Source organism: Colletotrichum scovillei (assembly GCF_011075155.1).
Source record: "Colletotrichum scovillei strain TJNH1 chromosome Unknown Contig00006, whole genome shotgun sequence".
Classification (NCBI taxonomy): domain Eukaryota; kingdom Fungi; phylum Ascomycota; class Sordariomycetes; order Glomerellales; family Glomerellaceae; genus Colletotrichum; species Colletotrichum scovillei.
The window spans coordinates 5,291,238-5,313,683 of NW_023336264.1; the positions used below are offsets into that span (position 1 = coordinate 5,291,238).

The 22,446-nt window shown below is 50.3% G+C and overlaps 8 protein-coding genes across 8 annotated transcripts; 6 read left to right on the forward strand and 2 right to left on the reverse strand.

Annotated features, from left to right (window-relative positions):
* Positions 1 to 220: 220 nt before the first annotated feature.
* HER10_EVM0006722 (lipase 2) lies at positions 221 to 2,330 on the forward strand (the record flags this gene model as incomplete). The annotated part of the gene is made up of 8 exons (XM_035476300.1): positions 221 to 478; positions 559 to 805; positions 948 to 1,005; positions 1,076 to 1,166; positions 1,235 to 1,406; positions 1,458 to 1,857; positions 1,919 to 2,151; positions 2,200 to 2,330. 8 exons carry the CDS (start codon positions 221 to 223, stop codon positions 2,328 to 2,330), a joined length of 1,590 nt encoding a protein of 529 aa, XP_035332796.1.
* A 392-nt stretch (positions 2,331 to 2,722) lies between these two features.
* Positions 2,723 to 5,554, forward strand: HER10_EVM0012194 (nucleoside diphosphate kinase). The gene is made up of 7 exons (XM_035481594.1): positions 2,723 to 3,273; positions 3,465 to 3,495; positions 3,558 to 3,601; positions 3,672 to 3,730; positions 3,785 to 3,829; positions 3,886 to 3,951; positions 4,023 to 5,554. The coding sequence occupies exons 1-7, from the start codon at positions 2,930 to 2,932 to the stop codon at positions 4,220 to 4,222; spliced, it is 789 nt and encodes a 262-aa protein (XP_035333479.1). The 5' UTR covers positions 2,723 to 2,929; the 3' UTR covers positions 4,223 to 5,554.
* HER10_EVM0005523 (uncharacterized protein) lies at positions 4,409 to 5,032 on the reverse strand (the record flags this gene model as incomplete). The annotated part of the gene is made up of 1 exon (XM_035475136.1): positions 4,409 to 5,032. One exon carries the CDS (start codon positions 5,030 to 5,032, stop codon positions 4,409 to 4,411), a length of 624 nt encoding a protein of 207 aa, XP_035332641.1.
* A 2,241-nt stretch (positions 5,555 to 7,795) lies between the features above and the next one.
* HER10_EVM0005573 (uncharacterized protein) lies at positions 7,796 to 9,569 on the forward strand. Its single transcript, XM_035482988.1, has 2 exons — positions 7,796 to 8,577; positions 8,656 to 9,569. Exons 1-2 carry the CDS (start codon positions 8,361 to 8,363, stop codon positions 9,369 to 9,371), a joined length of 933 nt encoding a protein of 310 aa, XP_035332649.1. The 5' UTR covers positions 7,796 to 8,360; the 3' UTR covers positions 9,372 to 9,569.
* A 2,784-nt stretch (positions 9,570 to 12,353) lies between these two features.
* On the forward strand, positions 12,354 to 13,690 carry HER10_EVM0001484 (GPI-anchored cell wall beta-1,3-endoglucanase EglC). The gene is made up of 2 exons (XM_035471229.1): positions 12,354 to 13,242; positions 13,310 to 13,690. Exons 1-2 carry the CDS (start codon positions 12,438 to 12,440, stop codon positions 13,555 to 13,557), a joined length of 1,053 nt encoding a protein of 350 aa, XP_035332166.1. The 5' UTR covers positions 12,354 to 12,437; the 3' UTR covers positions 13,558 to 13,690.
* A 2,842-nt stretch (positions 13,691 to 16,532) lies between these two features.
* On the reverse strand, positions 16,533 to 17,594 carry HER10_EVM0009716 (uncharacterized protein; the record flags this gene model as incomplete). Its single annotated transcript, XM_035479193.1, has 1 exon — positions 16,533 to 17,594. The coding sequence occupies one exon, from the start codon at positions 17,592 to 17,594 to the stop codon at positions 16,533 to 16,535; it is 1,062 nt and encodes a 353-aa protein (XP_035333149.1).
* A 1,515-nt stretch (positions 17,595 to 19,109) lies between these two features.
* HER10_EVM0008515 (inorganic pyrophosphatase) lies at positions 19,110 to 20,838 on the forward strand. The gene is made up of 7 exons (XM_035478033.1): positions 19,110 to 19,506; positions 19,565 to 19,724; positions 19,780 to 19,963; positions 20,038 to 20,098; positions 20,165 to 20,231; positions 20,287 to 20,348; positions 20,402 to 20,838. Exons 1-7 carry the CDS (start codon positions 19,381 to 19,383, stop codon positions 20,756 to 20,758), a joined length of 1,017 nt encoding a protein of 338 aa, XP_035333003.1. The 5' UTR covers positions 19,110 to 19,380; the 3' UTR covers positions 20,759 to 20,838.
* Positions 20,839 to 21,381: 543 nt separating this feature from the next.
* On the forward strand, positions 21,382 to 22,371 carry HER10_EVM0007720 (uncharacterized protein; the record flags this gene model as incomplete). The annotated part of the gene is made up of 1 exon (XM_035477266.1): positions 21,382 to 22,371. One exon carries the CDS (start codon positions 21,382 to 21,384, stop codon positions 22,369 to 22,371), a length of 990 nt encoding a protein of 329 aa, XP_035332914.1.
* Positions 22,372 to 22,446: the final 75 nt, after the last annotated feature.

Genomic DNA, 22,446 nt, shown 5'->3' on the forward strand with positions numbered 1-22,446 from the left:
AGGAGATCCAGTAGTTCTTGCTCTAAGCGATACGGAAATAACCAAGAAACAGTCATCAAGACAGGGTTGCGAGTCAAGAACCGTGACGATATTCAGGACAACGATCACGATGAAATGTGATCTTCTGCCCACGATGCATAAATGACAGCGATATAAGAGACGCCAAATCCCATGGAAACCTTACTTGGTTATAGTTAGGAACATTCATCCGGACGTAAACATGGCGCGCGTGCTCCTTCTGTTACTCGCCGGACTGTCTGGTGGTCTTTGTCAAGAGGCACCGCAAGTCCAAACTAGAAATGGCTCTTACACGGGCGTTCATCTGCCTTTACTCAACCAAGACTACTTCCTCGGCATGCCGTTCGCCCAGCCGCCTGTTCAAGGTCCCCTTCGATTCTCGCCTCCAGTTTCACTGAACACCTCCTGGACTGGATCGAGAGACGCTACTCAATTCGGCAACATTTGCTACGGCTACGGTGTACGTTCACGCGGCCGAATCACCCTACTCATCGTTAGATGAACCTCATGTGCAGGATGGGCCTGCTAACCTTGCCATAGAATGACAACAACAGGCTCGCGGCACTTGGTTTCAAGATCTCCGAGGACTGTCTGAGCATCAACGTCGTTCGCCCTTCTAACTACACAGATCAGTCGCTACCAGTTGCTGTGTACATCTACGGTGGAGGCTATTTCCAAGGTGGCAGCGCCGATCCTCGGTTGAACTTCTCGTCTATTATTCGGGACTCTGTTACAGCTGGGAAGCCCATCATTGGCGTTAGTTTCAACTATCGTCTTTCCGCCTTTGGCTTTCTAGGAGGGTCTGAAATTGTGGCTGCTGGAGCTGCGAACCTTGGCTTTAGGGATCAAAGATTGGCACTACACTGGGTACAAGGGAAGTCGTACTTGTTTAAGTCCTTGATGAGGCGTTCTCAGCTAACTCTTCGTAGAAAACATCGCCGCCTTTGGAGGAGATCCTACCAAAGTAACCATATTCGGAAACAGCGCGTATGTTCTCTAGGCTTTTCGAGAGCCACAGTGAAACCATGGAACCGAGCTGATGAATCTTTGTTTCTAGGGGTGCAGGTTCTGTCGGTGCCCAGCTTCTGGCGTACAATGGACGCGACGACGGACTGTTCAGAGGGGCCATTTCACAGTCTGGAGCTCCTGCTGGATTCTCGCCATTCTCTCCGTGTAAGTCACGATCTGCCAGGCTACGACTCTCTGACTGATGAAGTGTTTCAATACAGTCCTCGATATCGCAAAGTGGGACGAAGTCTATGAGAATATCACACTCGCCACAGGCTGCACTACGACTGATACGCTTGAATGTCTACGGAACATCCCAATCGAGGTTTTGAACGCTGTAGTCAATTCTACAGCCACTTCAGGAGCTTCCTACGGATTAGGTGAGTCGTCATTGGTTAGGATATCATCGAGCCTGGGCTAACAAGTCCAAGTGTTTGACGGCGATTTCGTTGCCAATGCCCCAGGAGCGCAGCTGGCCAAGGGCAACTTCGTCAAGGTTCCATACATAATCGGCCACAACACAGACGAAGGATCAGCCTTCATCCCGGGCAACAACTTCGACAACGCCACGTTCTATCCGACATCCAAGATTGACACGGATGAGCAGTTCAGGGAATACATTGTTTCGCTCAAGGCCAATGAGACGGTTGCAAGTAGAGTGTTCGACTTATACCGCAAGAACGCAACGGAACAGGCTCTAGCCACGTACCCGGACGATCTCGGTGCTGAACTCGGTTATCAATACAAGAGAGCTGTTACGCTTGCTGGTGACTCTAACATCATCGCGCCCACTCGTTACACGGCTCAGATGTGGGCGGCATACAACGTACCGTAAGGATACCCGCACTAACGTTCTGAAGTTTGCTTACTGATCAGCCAATTGGTATTCCAGTCTTTACAAGTATCGGTGGGATGTCATCGTCAGCGGGCTGCCTCGCTACATTGGCGCGACGCATGCGAAAGAGATCTTCTTCGTTTTCGACGACCAAAGCAGAGACGACTACGACGTGTGGCCTCTGCAAGACAAGCCTCAGTCTTTCTCTGAACTGGCTTCCATCATGGCAACGGCATGGGCTAGCTTTGTTGCGACAGGTGACCCGAATAGTAATGGATCCGGTGAGTGCGGTCTTCTATAGACCTCGACGGGATGCCTACTGACGCTGAGATTTCTAGTCAACGGTACACGCTGGCCTTTGTATAGCGAATCCAAGAAGAATTTCGTCTTCACTGGTAACGTCACTAGTCACGTCGAGGACGATGATACGCGTGAGCAGGAAATCGGCTTTCTGTCAAGTCTCTTTTGATGTCAAGTGAAGTGGCAGTGACAGATTGAAATGGCGGGACTGGACAGGATGGCCTAGCAGGGCCCACAGAAGACACAGAGGTACCTTATCCCGGATACCCAATTAGAGCACAGGGGTGTACCAGTCAAGAGATTATCCGAGATGCAGTAAACCGGAAGATAGGTACCTGATTCGTACCTGACAACCAGAATCTCAATCAACGCGCAACACGATTATTTACTTATGTATCAACCCAAAACTGCATGACTTTTGAGCTTCTCTTGAGCGAAATGCAAGGTCAATTGCATGTGACGATCCAAAGAAAAGAAACTTGAGCTTGGCGTTTTGTATTTCAAGTGCTATAGGTAAGGAACCTTCCCCTCGGTTTAATGCCATTCCACACCTCACCTCACCCTACCCTCTCTTTCGAATCACGGTGAACCTCCACCTTTTGGTTGCCATGAGTGCTGAGCTGTCAAAAATAAAAACTAGGCGGTCTGGCTTCACAGTTCCAAAACTGTCGTATCAGAAGCTCGGTACACTGTACAGCAATCTCCACACCTTTTCACCACGTTTCTACCTTAGCACCTTAGGTACGCAGCAGTACTTGCTTTCATCCAATGGCAGACTCGGGACCCCACCACCACAGCGGCGGCGCGCAGGACAACGACCCCGCCTCGAAGCACAAGAAGCCGCAGCAGAATAATGCAAATGCAAGCTTCCCCGAGTACGCCCGCAGGACAGCAGAGAAGCTGCCCCCACCAACTTTCATAATTCTCGCTCTCCTCTTCGGTTTGTACATAATTTTTTCCTCGAGCCAACAAAACCAGCGGTCAGCAGCAGACCTTTCTTCTCCTCCCGTCGCCCCTTCCGTTGTCACCACCACAATCTACCAAGAACATCAACCATCTTCAACTCCCAAAGTCGTCGTTGATACCTCTCCCAAAATGTCTACCGAGCAGACGTGAGTACACATCTCAATCCCTTTCCAACTTCCTGCCCATCAAGCTAGCAATGCACCCCATTGCCACATGCTTCTCTCTGAGCTCCCGCCGCTACCCTGAAATTTACCCCGCCATCGTGGGAGGTTTCGGGCAGAAGAGGGGCACACATCACCACCACGAAACAGAACAAAATAAGCTGACCCCGAGATAGCTTCATTGCCATCAAGCCTGACGGCGTTCAGGTACGCTCCATCTCACCTGATACTCGCCAATTGCCAGACACAGCAAGCTGACTCTCCCACAGCGCGGCCTGATCGGCCCCATCGTCTCTCGCTTCGAGACCCGTGGGTAAGTTTTCTCCCAGATGATGCCCTACCTACTCTGGGCAAGTTTGTCATGTCTAACACATCTCCTGCAGCTTCAAGCTCGTCGCCATCAAGCTCATGACCCCCGGCAAGGAGCACCTCCAGGCCCACTGTTCGTTACTTCCTCTCGCTTCCCTCGCCAAGCAGAACTAACTCACCCAAATAGACGCCGACCTCAAGGACAAGCCCTTCTTCGCTGGTCTCATTGAGTGTATGTTCCATCCCCAATGCCTCGCCCATCGTGATTTCAAGCTGACATCCTCGCAGACATGAACTCTGGCCCCATCTGCGCCATGGTCTGGGAGGGCCGTGACGCCGTCAAGACCGGCCGTGGTAAGTCCCTCACTATTCCTCTACACACGCCCCTTCAGCCGAATAACCTCATACTAATACACATCTCACAGTCCTTCTCGGTGCCACCAACCCCCTTGCCTCCGCCCCCGGCACCATCCGTGGCGACTACGCCATCGACGTCGGCCGCAACGTCTGCCACGGCTCCGACTCCGTCGAGAACGCCAAGAAGGAGATTGCCCTCTGGTTCAAGGATGGCGATGTCGTCTCCTACAAGGCCTCCCAGTTCGACTGGATCTACGAGAAGCCTTAGATGCTTTTTCTCTACTCCGCCACTATACACGAGCCGTAGACGTCCACCGTACGCTTGCCGCACGGGTGGGATGCATGTCGCCATGTTAGGTTGATAAAGAAAAGTTATAGGTCAATCAAAAAGCACAAACAAAGAGCCCAAATGCTCCCAGGAACGTGATGCGATGTTTGAGACCTTCAATCGTGACTACCGGCTGGATTTGAATAATCCACGTGCCCTGCCCATGACACCCGCAAACCACGGCGTCCCCCACACGCTGACGAGTATCCTCGCCGGCAGCAGTGCCTTCGTGATAGCCCAAGCCATAGCAACCTCCACCACAACCTTGTACTTGCCATCCTTCTGCCACTTCTCTAACATATCTTGCGTGCTATCCACCTCCCCTTCCTCGTCCAACTGCCCTGTCATCGTCCCGCGGTCCTGGGCCTCGAACCCAAACCACCCCTTCCTGCTAAAATACCTCTCCGCCATCCCCACACCATCCCTGACGTATCCCGCCCAGTGGCCCGTCACGTACTCGAGCGGTAAAAAGTTTGTGTAGTGGAAGAAGCCGAAGAGGCCGAGGAGGGGCACGACGGCGGTGATTTCGTGGAGGATTAGGAATGCGACTACATGCGAGACGGGCGCTTTGCGGAGGCCGGTGGTGTATTTTTGGAATCGGAGGGGCACGCGGTCGAGGATGCGGTCTGCCGCTCGAGATGAAGAAGAGGAAGAGTTCGTCGAGGTATAAGGCAAGGATGGTTTCGTTGTTGGCGGGCGGGTTGTGCGGAGAGCTGGCCGTGACCTCGCGATGGCGCGGCTTGCGAACATTTTTCTTGTTGAGACGGGAGGTAACCTTTGCAGGCTCAAGTCCGTGGAAATGAAAAGATCTTGGGTGAATACCGTCGGGATAATTCAGAACTTCATGTGGCCAAGAGCAGAAAGAGTATGGCTTATTGACGCGACGAGCTTTGGCCGGGTTCGTCGGTGGGAGATGACGCTCGAAAAGAGCTATCGGTGGGGCGGATCGGTGAGGTGTCTATGCCTCGGTGTGCTGGACTCACCGAGGTAAGGTGAAGACGCCGTCGGGGCTTGACAGTGCGGGCCGCCGCGGGCCGGTACCTGGACGCCCCAACGACGTCCCGTCACACGCTACGCAACGTATCACACGCGCTACGATCCGAGGTTATTTCTTTGCTGATCGGACATTGCCCCAATTTCTCATGATGAACGTAATATCGTCGACGGTAAGTCACTCAACGTTTTTTCAGAATGCCACGGGCAGGCGTCTCTATTGGCACAAGGGCTTCGCCCTGAAGTTCGCCGTATGCTTACCTCCGTGCAATCAAGTCCAACTGGAGGCTTGTTGTCATGGACTATCTCTTTAAAGGCCACGAAATACCTGGGCATTTTAGTCTGAGTAAATAAAGCTAGGCTGATCTGCTGACGGTGTCGGTCGCCCGCAGAAGGAAACTACACTAGCCCAAATTCGAGCCGTGCCCGTTTTGCCGAAGCTGGTCAAACTCTTCTCGCGGAATCCACGCTCTCAGACGGCAGTGAAAACACTGTTAACATCTGCTTGACTGCCCTGCCCGGAGTTAGTACCCCACTCTTATTCCGGCCTAGGAAGAAGTCCAATTGCCGTCGGAGAAGCAAATGCCATCATCAGTGCGCACTCGACGGGGTGTGCCACTATTCGAATGGCCGACCTGACAGCATTGACTCTTGTGAATAAATAATCTCCCCAAAGGTATGGCGCACGCTGAGAGACGGGCATCGGGATTTGAAAATGCCAAGTGAGGTTGCTCACGGGCGCAGAGCCACCCACACTGCTGGCGGCTTCGTGTTCATTAGAGTCTACGGATAGAAATGGCACAATTAGGAAGGAAATGGCGAGAGTTTCGACTCCAGTCCTAGGATGTTTCGTGTACGAAATCTGATATATGACAAACAGGCACTCTTATCGCTGCGAGGAGTGGCAGATGACCACGGCTCATTCTGCTAGGCAAACCGCACGAACCAGATGTGGCTAAGCCTAGAATCCTGGACTGTTGCTAAACTACGGCACGGCTCGCCATGCTGCTTGCTGACCTTGCTTTGCTCCTCACTACTCGGTCTCGTTCTATTTCTTGTCCCTCGTCGGAGACCGGGTAGTTGGGCTTGGGTTGCGTTCCGAAACTCTTCATGTATACGTAAACTTACTATTATTCCATGGGTAGACAAATAGAGATAGTTGAACCAACGATCCCTCCTAGGCGTTGCGGAAGATCTGTGCCCAGGTCGAGTTTGATGTACTTACGGCCGTAGACGTGCTTGTAGCGATCAGCAAATAACGCGGGGTGAAATGAAGAAGCGAAAGTTATTTTCCAAGAACCGAAAAACAGCTCGAAATTTATCAGACAATCAACTCTCCGATGACAGAAAAAGGTAAACCGAATATCCGTATTGCTAGAGGAATGGAAATTGAGATGATGCTCGCGGTAATTCTCGTGAATGGGCAAGACTGTCACGGGTCGCTTTCCCACCTCCCGAGCCGATATTAGTTACCTAGGTACAACAAGGCTTCAAGTCTGTACGTCGGTATATGTACCTTTGTTTGGACAGCCGTCCGAGAACTGCGCCATGGATTAGTGTTCTGCCCACCACTGTTGCCCACATACTTAGGCCAGTCCCTGAGTACCCAGCACACGTAATCACTATAGTCACTAAACGCCGTGGAAGACTGGTATTTGATGATCCTGATAGTCTGTCGGACCTCTGCGTACCTACCTTCTGGCAAAACACCAACAATGCCTAAGTAGGGAACCCAAGTCCCACTATCTTAAGCAACAAGTCAGAGACTCGTAAGAATGCAATATAGCCTATGGCGGGATCAAGATACTCGGAATGAAGCCTTATAGACTTGTTGGGTCGTACGCTTACCTCCCACGTGAGTCGAGTCTCTACACCCAGCGCCCCAGACGCCGCAGTAAAGAATATCACTTCTCTAGGCAATAAACAACGAATTGTAGTAAAACGCTCTTAGAGGTTCTTCAAGTCGGCGAAGAAGGAAGGATCTCATGTTTCTAATGGTTTACTCTCCCTCTCCACCAGAATTCTTTGCTCTGGATTGCAATCGTAGCTGAATCTTTACCATTAGACACCCTCCCTGGCAAGGCTCACGGGTGAAAACATTTTCTGGGTACGATTTAAATGCCCTAAGAGTGCTAGCACAACGGTACCGTGCTCTCTGGTTTAGGTCTGTCGTGCCCGCGGGTTTCAGCTTCAATCAAAAAGACTGCCAAGAAGACTCCTGTAAGGCATATTGGATTGGTTTCATTAAATCTGTCTTCATCTTCAAGAATGGTCGGCATTCATCACAACTCGAAAGCCTTCCCGGATAGGTCTCCTTCCACTTGGGTCACTTCTGTCCATCCGTCTGGTCCGACCATGGGGCTCTCTTACTCTAGCGTAACTCAATGTTGCCTGATCTCGAACGGCAGACTGCCTTAGTGAAGGCCGGCGGCTTCGGGGATCGATGGAGAAGATTCAGGGCGGCGGCCCGCACTACGCTAAGCCTTGATCGATGAACTCCTTGAAGGTTTTCCCCCAGCCCCTGAAGTCTGGACCTCCTCCCCCAGGGGTTCTTCGACGCAGAGGGATAACCTGCCGAAAGTGGGCGCAACTTTCGAGAACCTTCAGCCATCTTTGTCCTTCATTGCGCCAAGCCAAAGTGAAAACTCAACACTGTAAAGCATCGCACTCGGCAAGTCTTCCAAATCATCACCAACCTTTCGTGGACAACTGTCGTCTGAACCTACTGCCGAATGTTACTCTCGGACCGTGCAGCGAGCACGCCTACCCTGACCCCCTCTCCAGAGCAGTCACTTTGATGTTGCCTTGCCGGACCCGTCGACAATCAGTCCATTCACCCACGGCCCGAGGAATGATGGACTTTGTCCTTGAACAGTCCCATGGGAAGGGTTAAGATCTTTGAGCTCCTTCTTTGTTGAAATAACCTGCAGAACCTTCTTGAAGAAATTCCTTTCTCCCGTCACACCACACAGCAGTCGGTACTCGAAACTCGAAGACTGCCGAATCTAACCATTACAACGAACAATCATCGATCTCGACCTTCCTGCGTCTACCTCCATCAGACTTGCAGGCATTACAATACATCATGGCTTCTACCGAAAAGATGGAAGTCGACAAGATCGAAGCCACCAGCGCGGCTGGCTCGATAAACACTCCCATCCCAATTGGCCCCGCCATGGATCGACAGTTCGCAAAGTTCAACAGCTTCAAATATCATCGCAAGAGCGCGAAGCCAAACAACGCAGTCTACATCAGCCGCCGCGAGAAGAAGGAGAGCTTCCGTCACCTGCGCAGAAATGCAAGTAAGTAACAGCCCCCTTCCCTCTTCGGTGCCAACAAAAAATAAAGGCATCGGACTGATCACCCTGGGAACCTTACAGTCTCAGGACCCAGCACTGGCCCCAGACCGGGCAGCGGAACGGACTGGTACGACGTCCCATCCTCGATGCTCACCGCCGGGGACAAGCTCCTCATCGCGACCAACCGTCTTCCGACCATCGTTCACATCGTCTTCAAAACCGGCTTCTCCTTCTCACCCCTCGACTTCATGAGCAAGGAGGCCGCCACCGATGTCTGCCGCTATCTCGAGCTCGAGGGCAAGCTCACCAATTTCCAAGGTGAAGGTGGCCGCATCGCCGACTTCATGCGCATGATTCTGAACGAGTGCGAGCGATTCAAGTACCAGTTCACCGACAAGACCCTCTTCAGGGAGGTGCCCAAGCAGAGAGGCTTCACGCCGGGTTTCTGGGTGAACATTGCCCACGAGGTCTCCATCAAGCAGACCATTGCCAAGGGAAGGCCAGCCGAAACTTGGGCCGACGATATCATCAAGACGACTACCTGCCAGGAGATACTTGGCGCCTTCGTCCGAGCTCGGAAGGCTTACTTGCGAGAGATGGCCAAGGAGGGCGAGGGTGGTGCTGATGGAGACGATGCCGGCGCTGGTAGCGGTTTCAGCGTCATGGAGGACACATACACGAAGAAGATGGTTGGCTTGATCCGGGCTGTCGATAGCTGGATTGCTTTCAGCGAGGAGAACGTGGAGAAGCGTGAGGCTAAGGAGCTCGCGCTCGCCATTGATCGCTTCCAAATGTGAGCTGTGGGCTAGCTATGGGGATGTTGTCATTTTGCGCGAAAAGTCCTATGGAGATACTGGCGTAAGGACTTGGAGCAGAACGATGTAAGGAGTCCAATACGGTATCCATAAGTTCGCTCTTGGTGAATTGCCTGACATTTAGGTAATCAGGCTCCTAAAATCAAAAAACCATGATTATTAATTGAGAAAGAAGTGTCTATTTGCATTTGCCATCGTGTGTCTTGTATGCTATACTCTCTAAACGAGTCAGAGTTCGTGCCCTTCTCGTAACATCTTCCGGCGTTCACGTCATACATTATGAGTCCCCTCGATATATCCTCAAGACGGACTGTAACATATAGCATGAATTGGGAGATGGATCGAATACAGGTCAAGTCTCCCCGTGATGCGCTGAGGCCCTGTGGACTGGAATGTTTTCCAGGTGACTGAAAGCGGAGAATGAGGAGAAGAACCGCTGACCTCCGGCTAATCGTTCATCGACAGCAATACAAACCTTCACACTTCGATATTATCTCATGACCAGTTGTCCTTTCACCCAAACCTTATTTATCTGAAACCAGCGTCTCTTTGAAATGTGTACCGGGGCCTGGGGCCTCGTTGCCGCCAAGAGGTCTGGCTCGCCGTGATGCAGCACAGGCTGCCGACGGGACAGAGAGGCTGTGTTTGAACAGTCGCCAGCGTACCAGTACCTGAATTCAACATCGAAGCAGCACCATGTGCAACAGTGAAGGCTGGTCAATGTAGGAAGAGCATCAATTAAGTCGCTGCAGTGTCACCCACTAGTCTTTGACCCGAGTTTGACGCTTGGGGAGTCGGCGAGTTGCGGTGCCACCATCTGACCTCGTATAAATTTGGCCGCTGTCAGAGCGGCCAGCTAAAGAAGAGTTAGTCAATGTAATAAGCTCCTAGATGTCTTGAAATAGGTACTCTACAGGTTCGCTATCGCATCTAGGACGAGTACTCTTTAGCCATTGATATTAAGTTTCACCATCTTCCTTTGACACAGTCATTCGGATTATATTGTGTTGTGTTCGTATTTTGTGTCATTCAGGTCGGCAACGGGATTTCATGCCCAGGGCTCCCACAATTTATTGACTGACCTGCCATGGCACCGCCGTACCTCGCTACCTTGGTCGAAGTTCTTCCGTCCGAGACTCTGTGTGTTGTCCAAAATCTTCGGACAGATATGGCAGTTTTCCTCAGGATCAGTATCACACAAGACTGACCTTATATTTCTTTTTCCGATTCCATTAATCTTTTCCCGGTCTTGTGATGCTCCTCCTATACACCTTGGAGGCCAAAGACCTGGAGAGGAAGGTACGGCCAGGGCGACCTTGTGTATGCCTTCCTTGCCGCATATTACCACGACAGAAGGGTATATACCCCCCTTCGAGCCCATTCTCGTCACCAGTCAGCAGGCGCCCGTCTAGGTCGACGGGTCAGGTCAAACTGGCTGGGTGGTGGAGTGGTTCATGGTTAACAATTAAAATCGCCAACCAGCCTACTCGACGACAGGCTAAGCGCATACGAGTACCCGAGTTCGAATCCCGGAATGAGCACCAGATATTTCCCAGCATGAGCACCAAGAGATGTAGCCCCAAATTCAGCACCGGGGGGGTGAACACTTTTTACTTCTTGGTTATAATGACTGGATATTCAAGACAATCCCGAATTTATAGGAGAGGAAAGACTGAAAATAAAACCTGACGCTCCTCACTGTCTATGTTCCTGTGGCATGAACAAACACCATAACACAGCATGGAAATACTCATTTGCACTACGTTTCCTTCCAACACACCTCCTCTTCTATGTGGCTTCTCCGCAGCAATAATCGTGATGGTGTTGAGTATCTAATTAATTACTTACTTACCTATCGCCACGTGATCACTGGGCTGGCAGTACTTCAGGGCGGCCTCTTCTCACTCTTTCACCTACTTCCAATGTAGTCGATGGGACGACCAGAATCCACTTCCGCTCTCTGTGCCGACAGAGATGAGGAGACATGCGACTCTTGCGTAATGACCGCGGAGCCAGCGTAGAGCGCCCGCAGCGGCGCAGCCCACCCACATCGATTCTATTGTCAGATTCCTGCCCGCTCGCCTCTCTTTCGATGCTTCATCCGGATGAAATTTTATTTGCGTTAGACTTTCAATATCTTTTCACCTTCCCAATTCACCCTAGACTCCGAGAAGCATGTCAAACGATTCATAGTCAGGAATTCCCGACAAGGGCCCGGTATATGATGGAGTAATTCTGAGTATACCCATGTTTCCGCGCGTCCGCATCGACTGGGACCAAGGTCATGGCGAAGTATAATCAGGGGCGGGCGTGGAAATGTATCAGTTCAGGTATGTTCGGATGGCCGCGCCCCTGAGGGACTAGATGTGCCCTCTCACACCCTCTCGGAGCACCCATATTTCACTTCGGGTATGGGGCCGCGCTAAGTGTGGTCATCGTCCTTGCATGATATGTGCGGCTAACGCATCACTGGCCGTTCCGATAGCTGCTTTCAAAGCCCTGTGATGTCGCCAATTCCCGAGATGCGCTGAGCTAGCCCCGCGTCGGATGATCCTTCTGTTCACCCGGCCCGATCTCTCACTCTACCCGTACAGTGTAGAAGGTTTTTCCACTCCTACGGTTTGATGAAGCACATGCGCGGTCTGACCAGCTGACTACCTTACCTATGGACACCATGTTACAATCGAGACATGATCAAGGAAACTTGGCTGATATTCAGGGAATGGTCTGGACGATGCGTGGATTCTTGGGCAGCTCGGGTCACTAGCCCTGATGGTTTTATCGCACAAAAGACTGAGAGAATGATAGCAAAGGAGATGTTTCCTAGAATCAAGAGAAAAGGGATCCACCCAGAGGTGTGGCAGTTTGTGGGGCATCAAGCAAAGAGGACTGTTCGACCCAGCTCTGTTCGTTGCAAACAAAGAAAATCGGGATGGCCACCATGTTAAAGATGCTTGCCTGGTACTCTATTGCTGAGGGGATAGGAGAGAATCAAATTTCACCCATCTCTCGAATGATCCTCAGCTATCTCCATCCCAACTATTCAAGATGTATTTGATGACCGCAGTTGCCGCGTCCTTGGCCACTACCGTCCTGGCAGGAAACCAGCCGGGCCTCCTGGGATTCAACTATGGCGCCACGAACGAAGATGGGTCATGCAGGGGCTACGATGATTTCTTACGCTACTTCCAGAACGCGAAGACACTTGCCGGCGCAGATGATAAAAACTTCACCTCGGCTCGTCTGTATACTTCCATCCAGTGTAACAATACATACGACCCGACCTCATCATGGGCTGAACCCACTTCGGCTTACAAGGCCGCCATCGATTCCAACACCAAGATTCTGGTCGGACTTTGGGCCAGCGCCGGCAGCCAAATGTACATCAATGAACTCAGATCTCTTACGGCCGCATACATGCAGTATGGTGAGGCTTTCACCAACCTGGTCATCGGCATTTCCGTCGGCTCAGAAGATTTGTACCGGCATTTGAGCGGTCTGACCGGTAAATATGTTGGCGTGGGTGCCGACGCGAGTGTAATCGTAGGGTACATTGCGGATCTTCGAAGTTTGATCAAGCAAAGCATACCTCCCCTGGCAAACAAACCCATTGGACACGTCGACACTTACACTGCATGGATTCTACCCGAAAATGCCGCCGTTGTGGAAGCTGTCGACTGGCTCGGCCACAACTCCTTCCCCTACTGGGAGTCCGATAAAAACAATACTATTGAAAACGCCCCTGACCTATTCATATCTGCTCTGGATCAAACAAGGGAAGTCGCTGCCCGAAGTACAAGTGCCTGTGGCAATGGAAAGGAGGTGTGGGTCACCGAAACTGGATGGCCGCATGGTAAGACTCCCGCTCAGCATCACATCTCAAGATTTACATGGTCTCGGACGCTAACTGCCTCCCCAAGCCGGCAAATCTCAAGGAGCTGCCGTCGCCTCAGTTGAGAACGCTCGTCTCTACTGGACCAGCGTCGGCTGTGACCTCTTCCAAACGAGCCTCAATGTCTTCTGGTACATTCTGCTCGACTCCAACGCTGATCAGGTCAATAATGGCATAGAGTTTGGTCTCACGAGGAATAGCGATGTTTCGCGGCCTGCCTTCAACCTTAGTTGTCCGAGCTTGCCAGACTCGTCAGGGGAAGAATGCGACAGTTAGCAGATACTTTCCGTTTTCTGTGTGATACGGAAGCTGTCGTAATGGGGCCTTACCTTGAGCGACGAGTCAAGAGGTCCGCTGTAGCCATCTTAGGGGTACATGTCAATAAGAACGAAGATTTAGCCCATTGAGCCAAGATACCGTTTTGTTGGTGCAGAACCAGCTCAACACTTGACTGATATATGTATTTGTCTTCTGTGTTTCAACATGTGAAGAAAAACATTAGAATTGCTCTCATACATGTCAAGAGCACATTCCCTACCCAAGTAAAGTCACCATGAAGTAATTCAAGTAACATTGTTGATTTCTTGTGACAAAGTAATACCACACCGCCGCTGTGTAGGTCCAGTTCTCGCGTACACAAGACCCGAAAATCTCCTGACATCGTCGTAGAGGGGGTACGCCAATATCCCCAATCGGCGACAGGGGTAGACGTTTAGTGACGGCCGAAGCTCTCAGAGTCAGCTCATCCCCGGTTACTTTGCATAGCCTCTTGATGTGTCTTCCAAACGGCATGATTCTACCCGAGTGGTCTTTCTGCTTTAAGAACGCGGGGTTGGGAGATGTAACGGGGATTCTTCAACACACATCCCACACAGGTTTGTAGACCCCCCGCATCCCGCGCCAAAACACCTGTCTGCTACGGGGATGCCTCTCATCCGAAGCCTGACCTGCGCGCATGCTCTTAGTTCAAGGATTCACTACCCGCAAGAATGTTTTTTCTTGGGAGACGTGACTGTTGGCTACCGGAAAATGTTGTCAGAAATAGAACTCTAAGTACCCCTGGTCAGGTCAACACCCCGTCTTCAAGGTGAAATTCGCCGATACTCCATGAATATGACTTTATTTTATCAAGATCAAAGTTTCCGGAGAGAAATCTCAATCAAGTCGCAGAAGGCGCTTGGTGTTTGGTACCTCCAAAACCTTTTCATTCGCAGAGTTGAGAAAGTACTTGACTAAACTACGATTCACGCAAAGAAGCCAATACTTCGTAGAGCTCTTCCTCTTTGCGCTTCCTCGCAGTTTGAGGCCCGTCAGTTGAGTCGACTTTCTTCCCATATACCTTAACTTCAAAGCTTTACTCTCCGACTCTAACTTGTTGACATTATGGGTGGCAGATTTCGATTTTCCAGTAAGAAACTAGGCACTAGCCAGAAACTCGCCGCTGTTCTCCCAGACGACGGGGCTCCGTAGTATACACAACGACACTTCACAGGCCTCAAATTCTACTGCGTCTTCATGGCCGTGCTTTGTGCAGCAAACGGCTGCGATGGCTCGCTCAATCATGAACGGTCTCTTGGCTCTTCTCAATGGCAGACATTCATGGACTCCCTCAAGGGATCATGGCTCGGTATCATCAACGCCGTTCGCGCGCTTTCGTCTAAGGTACGCTTGTCTACCCCGTGGTGGCATATTTTGCGAACCGCTATAGTCGAAAAAAAGGACTCTTTTTAGGATGCGCTCTTCTCTGTGTTGGCTGTTTTCTCCAAGCGTTCTCATCACCAAGGCTGGATTCATCATCGATCGTGTCATCATCAGCCAGCCCAGTGTCTGGTGGAGTTCTATTGTGCCCCTTATTATCACGGAACTGGAGTAACCATCGCACCACGGAATCTTCACGGCGTAGGGGCTAGATCTGACTATGACACTTTGGATACGTTAAGAAAAGAATGCTAAGAGATGATGTCACAGACTTCACAACACTGCATGGTTTGCTGGATCTAGCTTAGCGGTATGGGTGACATTTGGAGCCCAGAATTTCGACAAGAGCTGCTCGTGCCAAATCCCATGATTGCTGCAGATTATGTAGCACTCCGCCTCTCATCCTCCCAGTCGTCATCCTTGTAACGAAATTGTCCCATTTTGTCGTCTCAAAAGGTCAGGCTAAGACGGCTCGGAGTATACTAATCAAGTTCCATGACAGGGGAGACCAGAACTCCATTCTCGTCGACTTCGAGATGACTGAGATCGAACGAACCAACAAAGACGATGAGATGGCGGCTAAGAGTTCTTCTTGAATGGAGTTGTTCTCAACAACGGCAAACAGACATGGAGCTTTCATCTCAATGTTGCTGTGTTTACTGGGATACTGGGCCGGGCAAAATATCGTCCCGTACTATCTCTGGGCGGTATTAGATACAACTGGTATCAATTTTGTCACGAATCAAACGCCCATCAACGGTTTTCTACAAATCTGGACTCTCATCCTAGCTGTATTAGCTGCCCTCTCCGTTGACCGACTCAGCCGTCGACTGCTATTACTCGTCAGTTGTGGCGGGCTCCTATTCAAGTTTCGCCGCCATTACTGGCTTATTTGGTAGCTTTGATGCTACTGAGGCGCCATCAGTCGTCTACGAGTTCTACGACATTGTCTTGTAAGTTGACAACGCAACACAACAGAAGTATGTGGCCTGCTAACATTTACTTGTATCCTAGATCTAGCCATACGAACTTCGTACTCGAGGTACAGTTCCGACGCAAATGACCACATACTTGGGAATTTTCTTCAACAATTTAGTCAATCATACCGCACTCGAAGCTATTGATTGGAAGTAATACGTTGTGTTTCTTAGATTTCTCTTGGCTGGGTCGATCATCATCCACTTCTTCCACTCAAAAACCCGAGGCCATACGTCAGAAGAAGTGGTGGTCATCTTCAATGGTGAAGCGGCAAGACTTACGAATATTCCCTTGAAGGGGTTGTCCAGAGGGCAACGTCGACTCAGCATGAAGAGGATGCATAAGGTAAACACCGAAAGATTCACGTGCCCTGAAGAGTATACTACCAGTACACTGTAGCTCAACACCATGCAAATTATACCTCAAGTCAGAACAGGTCGGATCAAGAGCACTTCTTTATTCTAAACATTATCGCATTAGATACTTAGAAATGGTCGGTCAGTCGCCCATGACATGTTGAGATACTTGCGACTCAGCTTTGGTCAATGCTGTAACTGGTTGGGGCTCATATCTCATCAGTGCTTATCGAGAACATGAATCATCCAGTCCATGCCTTCCTTACCCTCCTTGAGCCCATATTTGAACATAAGAGGAAAACAATGCATTTGTCTTTCCCATGATAGCCACTCTCCAGAGACTCCATGCTCCTTGCACTTATTTCGGAAAGCAATAGTCTCGGGTGCTAACACGTCATATGACCCAGAGACTCCATATATGCGGACGTTGTGTTGTAGAAAGACCCCAAGATCGGCGTGTATGGGAGATACTCTTGGATCATTCAATCCCCAGTCGCAGCAGACATGATTATCCCCTTGATTTCGTTGCAAAGTTTTGCTCGACTCTTTAATTGCTTCCGGGGGGCACCACGCCTCAGCAGTGGCTTTGATGGATTCGAAAGTGTGGAGTGAATCGGATTTCTCCATAACTCTGATCTCTGGGAGTTCATGACGAAGGTCTACTGTAGGGCTGATGGCCATGACAGCAACAGGTGGGTTCGCAACCTCCTTATTTGGGTGCTTCAAAGTCCAAGCCACGAGACTTAGTGCAATGTTACCGCCTGAACTGTCACCGGCAACAATCACACTTTCACCGGCGTCATGTGATTCGCTTAGAAGGGAACTGTACGCTCTTTGAATGCGAGGGAATGCAACTGAGACAGGGTGTTTCGGTGCGAGAGGTGCAGAGATGATCGTGACTGTTGTGTTGTCGAGCCGTCGGACAAGTTCCATGCAGAGAGTCCAATGATTCTTGCTCGGTGGCATCTGCCACCCTCCCCCGGCAAAGTACAAAATTCGTCGTTGACGCCGCGGGCTCAGTTCTCTGTCACTTCTGCTATTCGATTGTTGAGTGATATCATACAGCCATAGTCCCTCCGATTGCCTCTCTTCTATATGGCATTTCCGTGGGTTCTTGGGTGGTGTCAGGCGCTCCGCGTTGGGCGGCAGCTTGGATGGGGATGCTAGCTTAGGCCTGAGGGGTTTGATAGCGACTTGTAGCAATAGCATGAGTAAAGATCGATCGTTCCGTTCGTTGAATAAGAATGTTCCTTCAGCTTTTTGCTTATCGTGTGTTTCCATGTTGTAGGCAAAGTGATGTTGCCAAGACGTTCAAGACTATGTGGCGACCGTCGACGGGAAAGCAGATTACGGGAGCAGACAACAAGACGGTAGAGCCTTCGTAATGATAAATCACTTCGCCTAAGTAATCAAACCGATATGTTCTGTGTTGAAACGGCTTGGCGAAGCATTGTGGAGATGAGGATGTTGTGGACAATGTGCAAATACCGGTGTGATGCCTTGCGAGACAATAGTGCGCTAAACCAAACACGTCATGGCTTCCTTGACGTCACCATTTGATGACATTCGCGGCGTGTAGCCAAAGCCTACTCTGCGCTCTTGCAACTGAAGTAGAATAACAATCCACAAAATGGATTATTCCTTCCAGTCTTACGTGCTGACGAAAGTTGTGATCGTCTAGTCTTGACCAGCACCAGAACAACGCCTTCTATGCCTTATGGACAGGACAAAGCTCAGTCCGTTGTACCCACTCTCAGGGTCGTGGTACCACGCTAAGCAACGCCATAATCGCAGATGTGGTTGAGTTCCGTGTGGTGGCTTGGAATGGAAAGTCCATCCGATCGAAGAACTGAAAATAATCAACAACATAGTCTCCATCATACCACATTCGACTTCTTGGCAGATACCGATGTTGGAGCCTTCTCTGAATTCCTTATCAACGCGTTCAATCTCGGTCTCTGCGTGACAAACCCATGCGGAAGGCACTGAGACGACCTGCTGTGCTTTCCAGGATCTGTCCCATAAAGTGATAGCCTGCTGTCAGATGTTCAAAAGAAGGTCCAGCTCTCTAATACCCGGTAGCCTCCTGATGGCCACATACCTCGAGCGATAGGCTAGAAAATTATCAATGGCACTACTGGGGTGTTCGACTCTAAGATTGCTTGGTGATTCAATTAGTCACGACTTTTTTCAGTGACATTGACGGTTTCTTCTGTCCATCGCGTTGTCATCTGCGGGAGACGTGGTCAACTGCTAGCCTCAGGCTTTGAGTTACGTGCACACAGCAGAGCTTCTTGGAGGAATCTTCGTCAGTTACAATTTGACGGTTAGGTGAACGGAGATAACGACAACTCTATCAGAGACATATACTAAGGGACTCATCATGGCCGATTAGGGGCCGATGACACTGGGATCAAGACAGTCTTACTGCAGACCCACCGGTACATCCGTAACCTTCTTATCCTCGTCAGTGTGGCAATCAATGCCGGCACAGCACAAGTGAGGGCAAGAATAGGCGATTTTCCGCAGGACTCTCCATGCATTGCAGTGACAAAGCTGCCAAATTAAGCATATGGGATTTTTCATTAGCGATGACGAAAATCCCCCTTTCTGCTGCTCGAACAACAACAGCGTTCCCACGTGCGTTGCATTTTCTACGTCATTGGCCTGTCTCATGAACCCTGTATCCTTGGCTCTAACAAACCATCCCCGCACCAACTCATCAACAGTGACAGCGCGGATCCCTGGATTGCAATGCAAAATCTCCAATCTAATCTTTTCCCGTCAAGCCCATCCAATCCTCGCGTCAGAGCTTCTCCCGCCTGTCCCTATGCCCAGCCTTCCTCCCTGCTGGCAGTCCCCGCTACAGAAATATAGACGTGTTTTTCAGCCCCCTTTCCCTGTAGGGGCCGGCTTACCATGATAGACGGAAGCGGTGTGGGTTTGCCACAGTAGACATACAAAATACACCAAGTGCGTGGCGTGTTTCTTTGGCGCTACCTTATCTCAAGAGCACACGATTTATGACCTCACCTCACGATAGAGACTTGATTCAAAGGGAGCCATCATGTCGAGCAGATGTTTCTTCGTCCTTGCGGCGCTTTCGGTCTCGAGCAGTGCTGCTTGGACTAGCTCCCACAGATTCAACTACAGCGCCCTTAGTTTGAGGGAAGTTGGTGCCCGCAACACAGAGGTGATCAGCCCCATTAACCGAATTCGGCTTGTCCTTCATGCTAAACACTCGACTTTAGGAGTGGAGGATATGGCTCGAAAAGGACGGTGATCCCATCTCCTTCTGGCATGATGTGCCAGTTTGGCCGGATGAGAGCAACAAGCAAGTGGTCAATCTTGTCGTTGAAGTACCCAGATGGCAAGATGGTAAAATTGAACTCAAGAGGAGCGAGCCATTAAGTGAGTCATTCTTCGATTGAAAACACTACGCCGTTCTAATGGTCCTGTTCTCCAGATCCTATCGTTCATGACTCTCTGAATGGTGCTCCTAGATACGTGGAGAATGTGTGGCCACACAAATCCTACCCGTTCATCTACGGGTCTATCCCGCAAACATGGGAAAGTCCAAATTACAACCATTCTTTCACTCATCTTTTAGGTGACAACGACCCTGTAGACCTCTTCGATATCGGTCAAGAGTAAGTCATAGGCAGACTGCGGCTTCATCAGGCCTTGCGTCTATCAAACATTGAGTGACTAACTCTTTATCCAGCCGCGGCTACGTTGGTCAGGTGAAACAAGTCAAGATTCTCGGTGGTCTTGCCTTGGCTGATGTAAGTCTACGACATATTGGATCGTCGGTCTATCATCTGAGATGTGCTAATGGGGATTTGTCAAAGGGCAACGAAACGGATTGGAAAATCCTCGGCATCGACATCAAAGATCCCATGGCGTCCATTATCAACTGTGAGGTCACCAGCTAATTCTGAAGATGATGTTACATCAGCTGACTTGTTCAAAGCGTTCGAAGATGTTGAAAAGTATCGCCCTGGGACTATCAAAATATTCCGAAACTGGTGGACTGTGATTCTCCCTATCATATTCCGTGAAAGGCCAGGCTAACTAATACTTCGCAGCACTATAAAGTAGCTCGGGGGGATCCAGTCATCAACATTATCGGGGATTGGTACCAGAATGTCACCTATATGCAAAGTGTCGTCGAGGAAAGCCACAAGACTTGGGCGGATTTGATAAGAGGCGAGGTCGACTCTAACGAAATCAACTATAACCAGACTTCTCGACCAGATGTTCAAAATAGCTTTGTTAACAAAGCAACAACAACCGCGAAGTTCAACATCCCAGCAGAGAGCAGAATCGATCCTGCTGCCCCAAGACCAGAAAAGGCTGATCGCTGGTATTACCTGGATAGTGACGCCAATTTGATTGTTGTCCCTCAGACACAACAAACATTTCTCAACAAGCAACAGTTCTAGCTTCTTCTTTGAATAAACTTTCATTTTCTTTTGAACTGGGTTAGGCACGATATGTGTATGCTGTTCTTTCAGCACCGCCGTCATTGACTCATGTCAGGTAAATTCTATGGTCAAATAGGTAGAAATTAGGAGCAATGAAATAAGAGAGCACAAACATCAACCTAGTGTTCCATTGTTTGAATGCCTTTGCTCAATCCTTGTAACTTCCCTTTCATTCCTCCGACACTTCCTTAAGGTCCGGCTCTCTGACTTGCACTTCTTCCGTGGAGTCTTGCAGCCCGAAGACCCACAAAATTCCGCAGCCCTACCCGCGAGCTTAATTCTGACTTTCCCCGATATGCCATCTTTCCCGCCCATTTTCAACGTCGTTCCTTTTTTCTAGCACTATCGCCATACACGTTCAAGTACTCTGACAAACCCCCACCTTCTCAGGCCCTCACTTCCACAATCAGCTGCTTTTTGCGGCGAACTCGTCACGTTTTTGCAGTAACACTTCAGCGGCTGCGGAAAATTTTCATGCGACAAACGAAAACTCGCCCATGAGTCAAGCCTACCGACCATTAACCCTCACCAAACCATACTGTCTGACACCCATCAGTTCCCACACTAAGGCTTCATCCAAAATGGAAGTCTCGGCCGGCGGTCCGAGAGACTTCGAAGTGGAAATGGGCAATACCCAAAATCCGGTTCATTTTGGTGTGCCTCCTGTTGCCTCTCATCCTAGGGTAGGACTATCTGCACCAGAGTCAGCGTACATGGCCCCAGTCAGTGTGATAGGAGATGCTTCGACATCCAACTTGATTCAAGACCCAACAACGCACCAAAAGATCACGCGAGACACCAAGCGAGGTGCGCGCGGACTGCCCAGCCGGAAGCCGAGCCCAGCGCAACACTACAGACATGTCAAGACATCCGCGAAGGTGGAGAAGCAGAAGTCAAGGCGGTGGAAAAGTAAGACCGCGGACTCAAGACTTTCCTCCGAATTGGATCGACTTCTCGTCGGCGACGACACCTCTGAAGGCTCCTTTTTTGGAGAATCGCCTACAGCGTACAAGGTTCAGCACCCGTTGCGAGCCGCTTTGCAGAGTCTTCCTGGCTTTTCATTCGACGACGAGCTGGACAGTGTCACTTTTGGGAAGCATCGGCGCGTCTTATTTGGCCTTGCCGAGATCATGGAGCAAGGTGGACGTGACACAATCAAGGTCTGGCTTGAAGAATTCCTCTTGCTTGCTTTTCAGACAATGGAAAAGATTGTCGCACGCCATCCGCAGTCTAACGATATGGATGACGTTCCCATGGGATTCATTATCTTGGCCAGAGAAATGGAGTCGACTACGGACAAGTCACCCGCATCCAGATCTTTCTCCCGCGCGCGGAGAACTATGGAGAGACGGCTTCGCCAAAGCTACGATTTGCGAAGGCTCATCGACTGGGTTGTCGATGCGCGTCGAAAGTTTCTAGGATCGAAGCCGAAGCCCATGCCTGGTTTGGGAATCTTTGGGCAGGCGGCGGTGGAGGAGGGAACCGAGCTTGAGAAGAGGCTATGGGCAGCTATAGACGCGCAAACGACCGATGCAGCAAGATATCCACCGTGTTGGTGTGTGAGTAGATGATGAGGACTTAGTATTGAGAGCATGAATAGCTTTATCAATGACAGCTATCCTCATTTTTTGGGCAGGAAGCAGTGA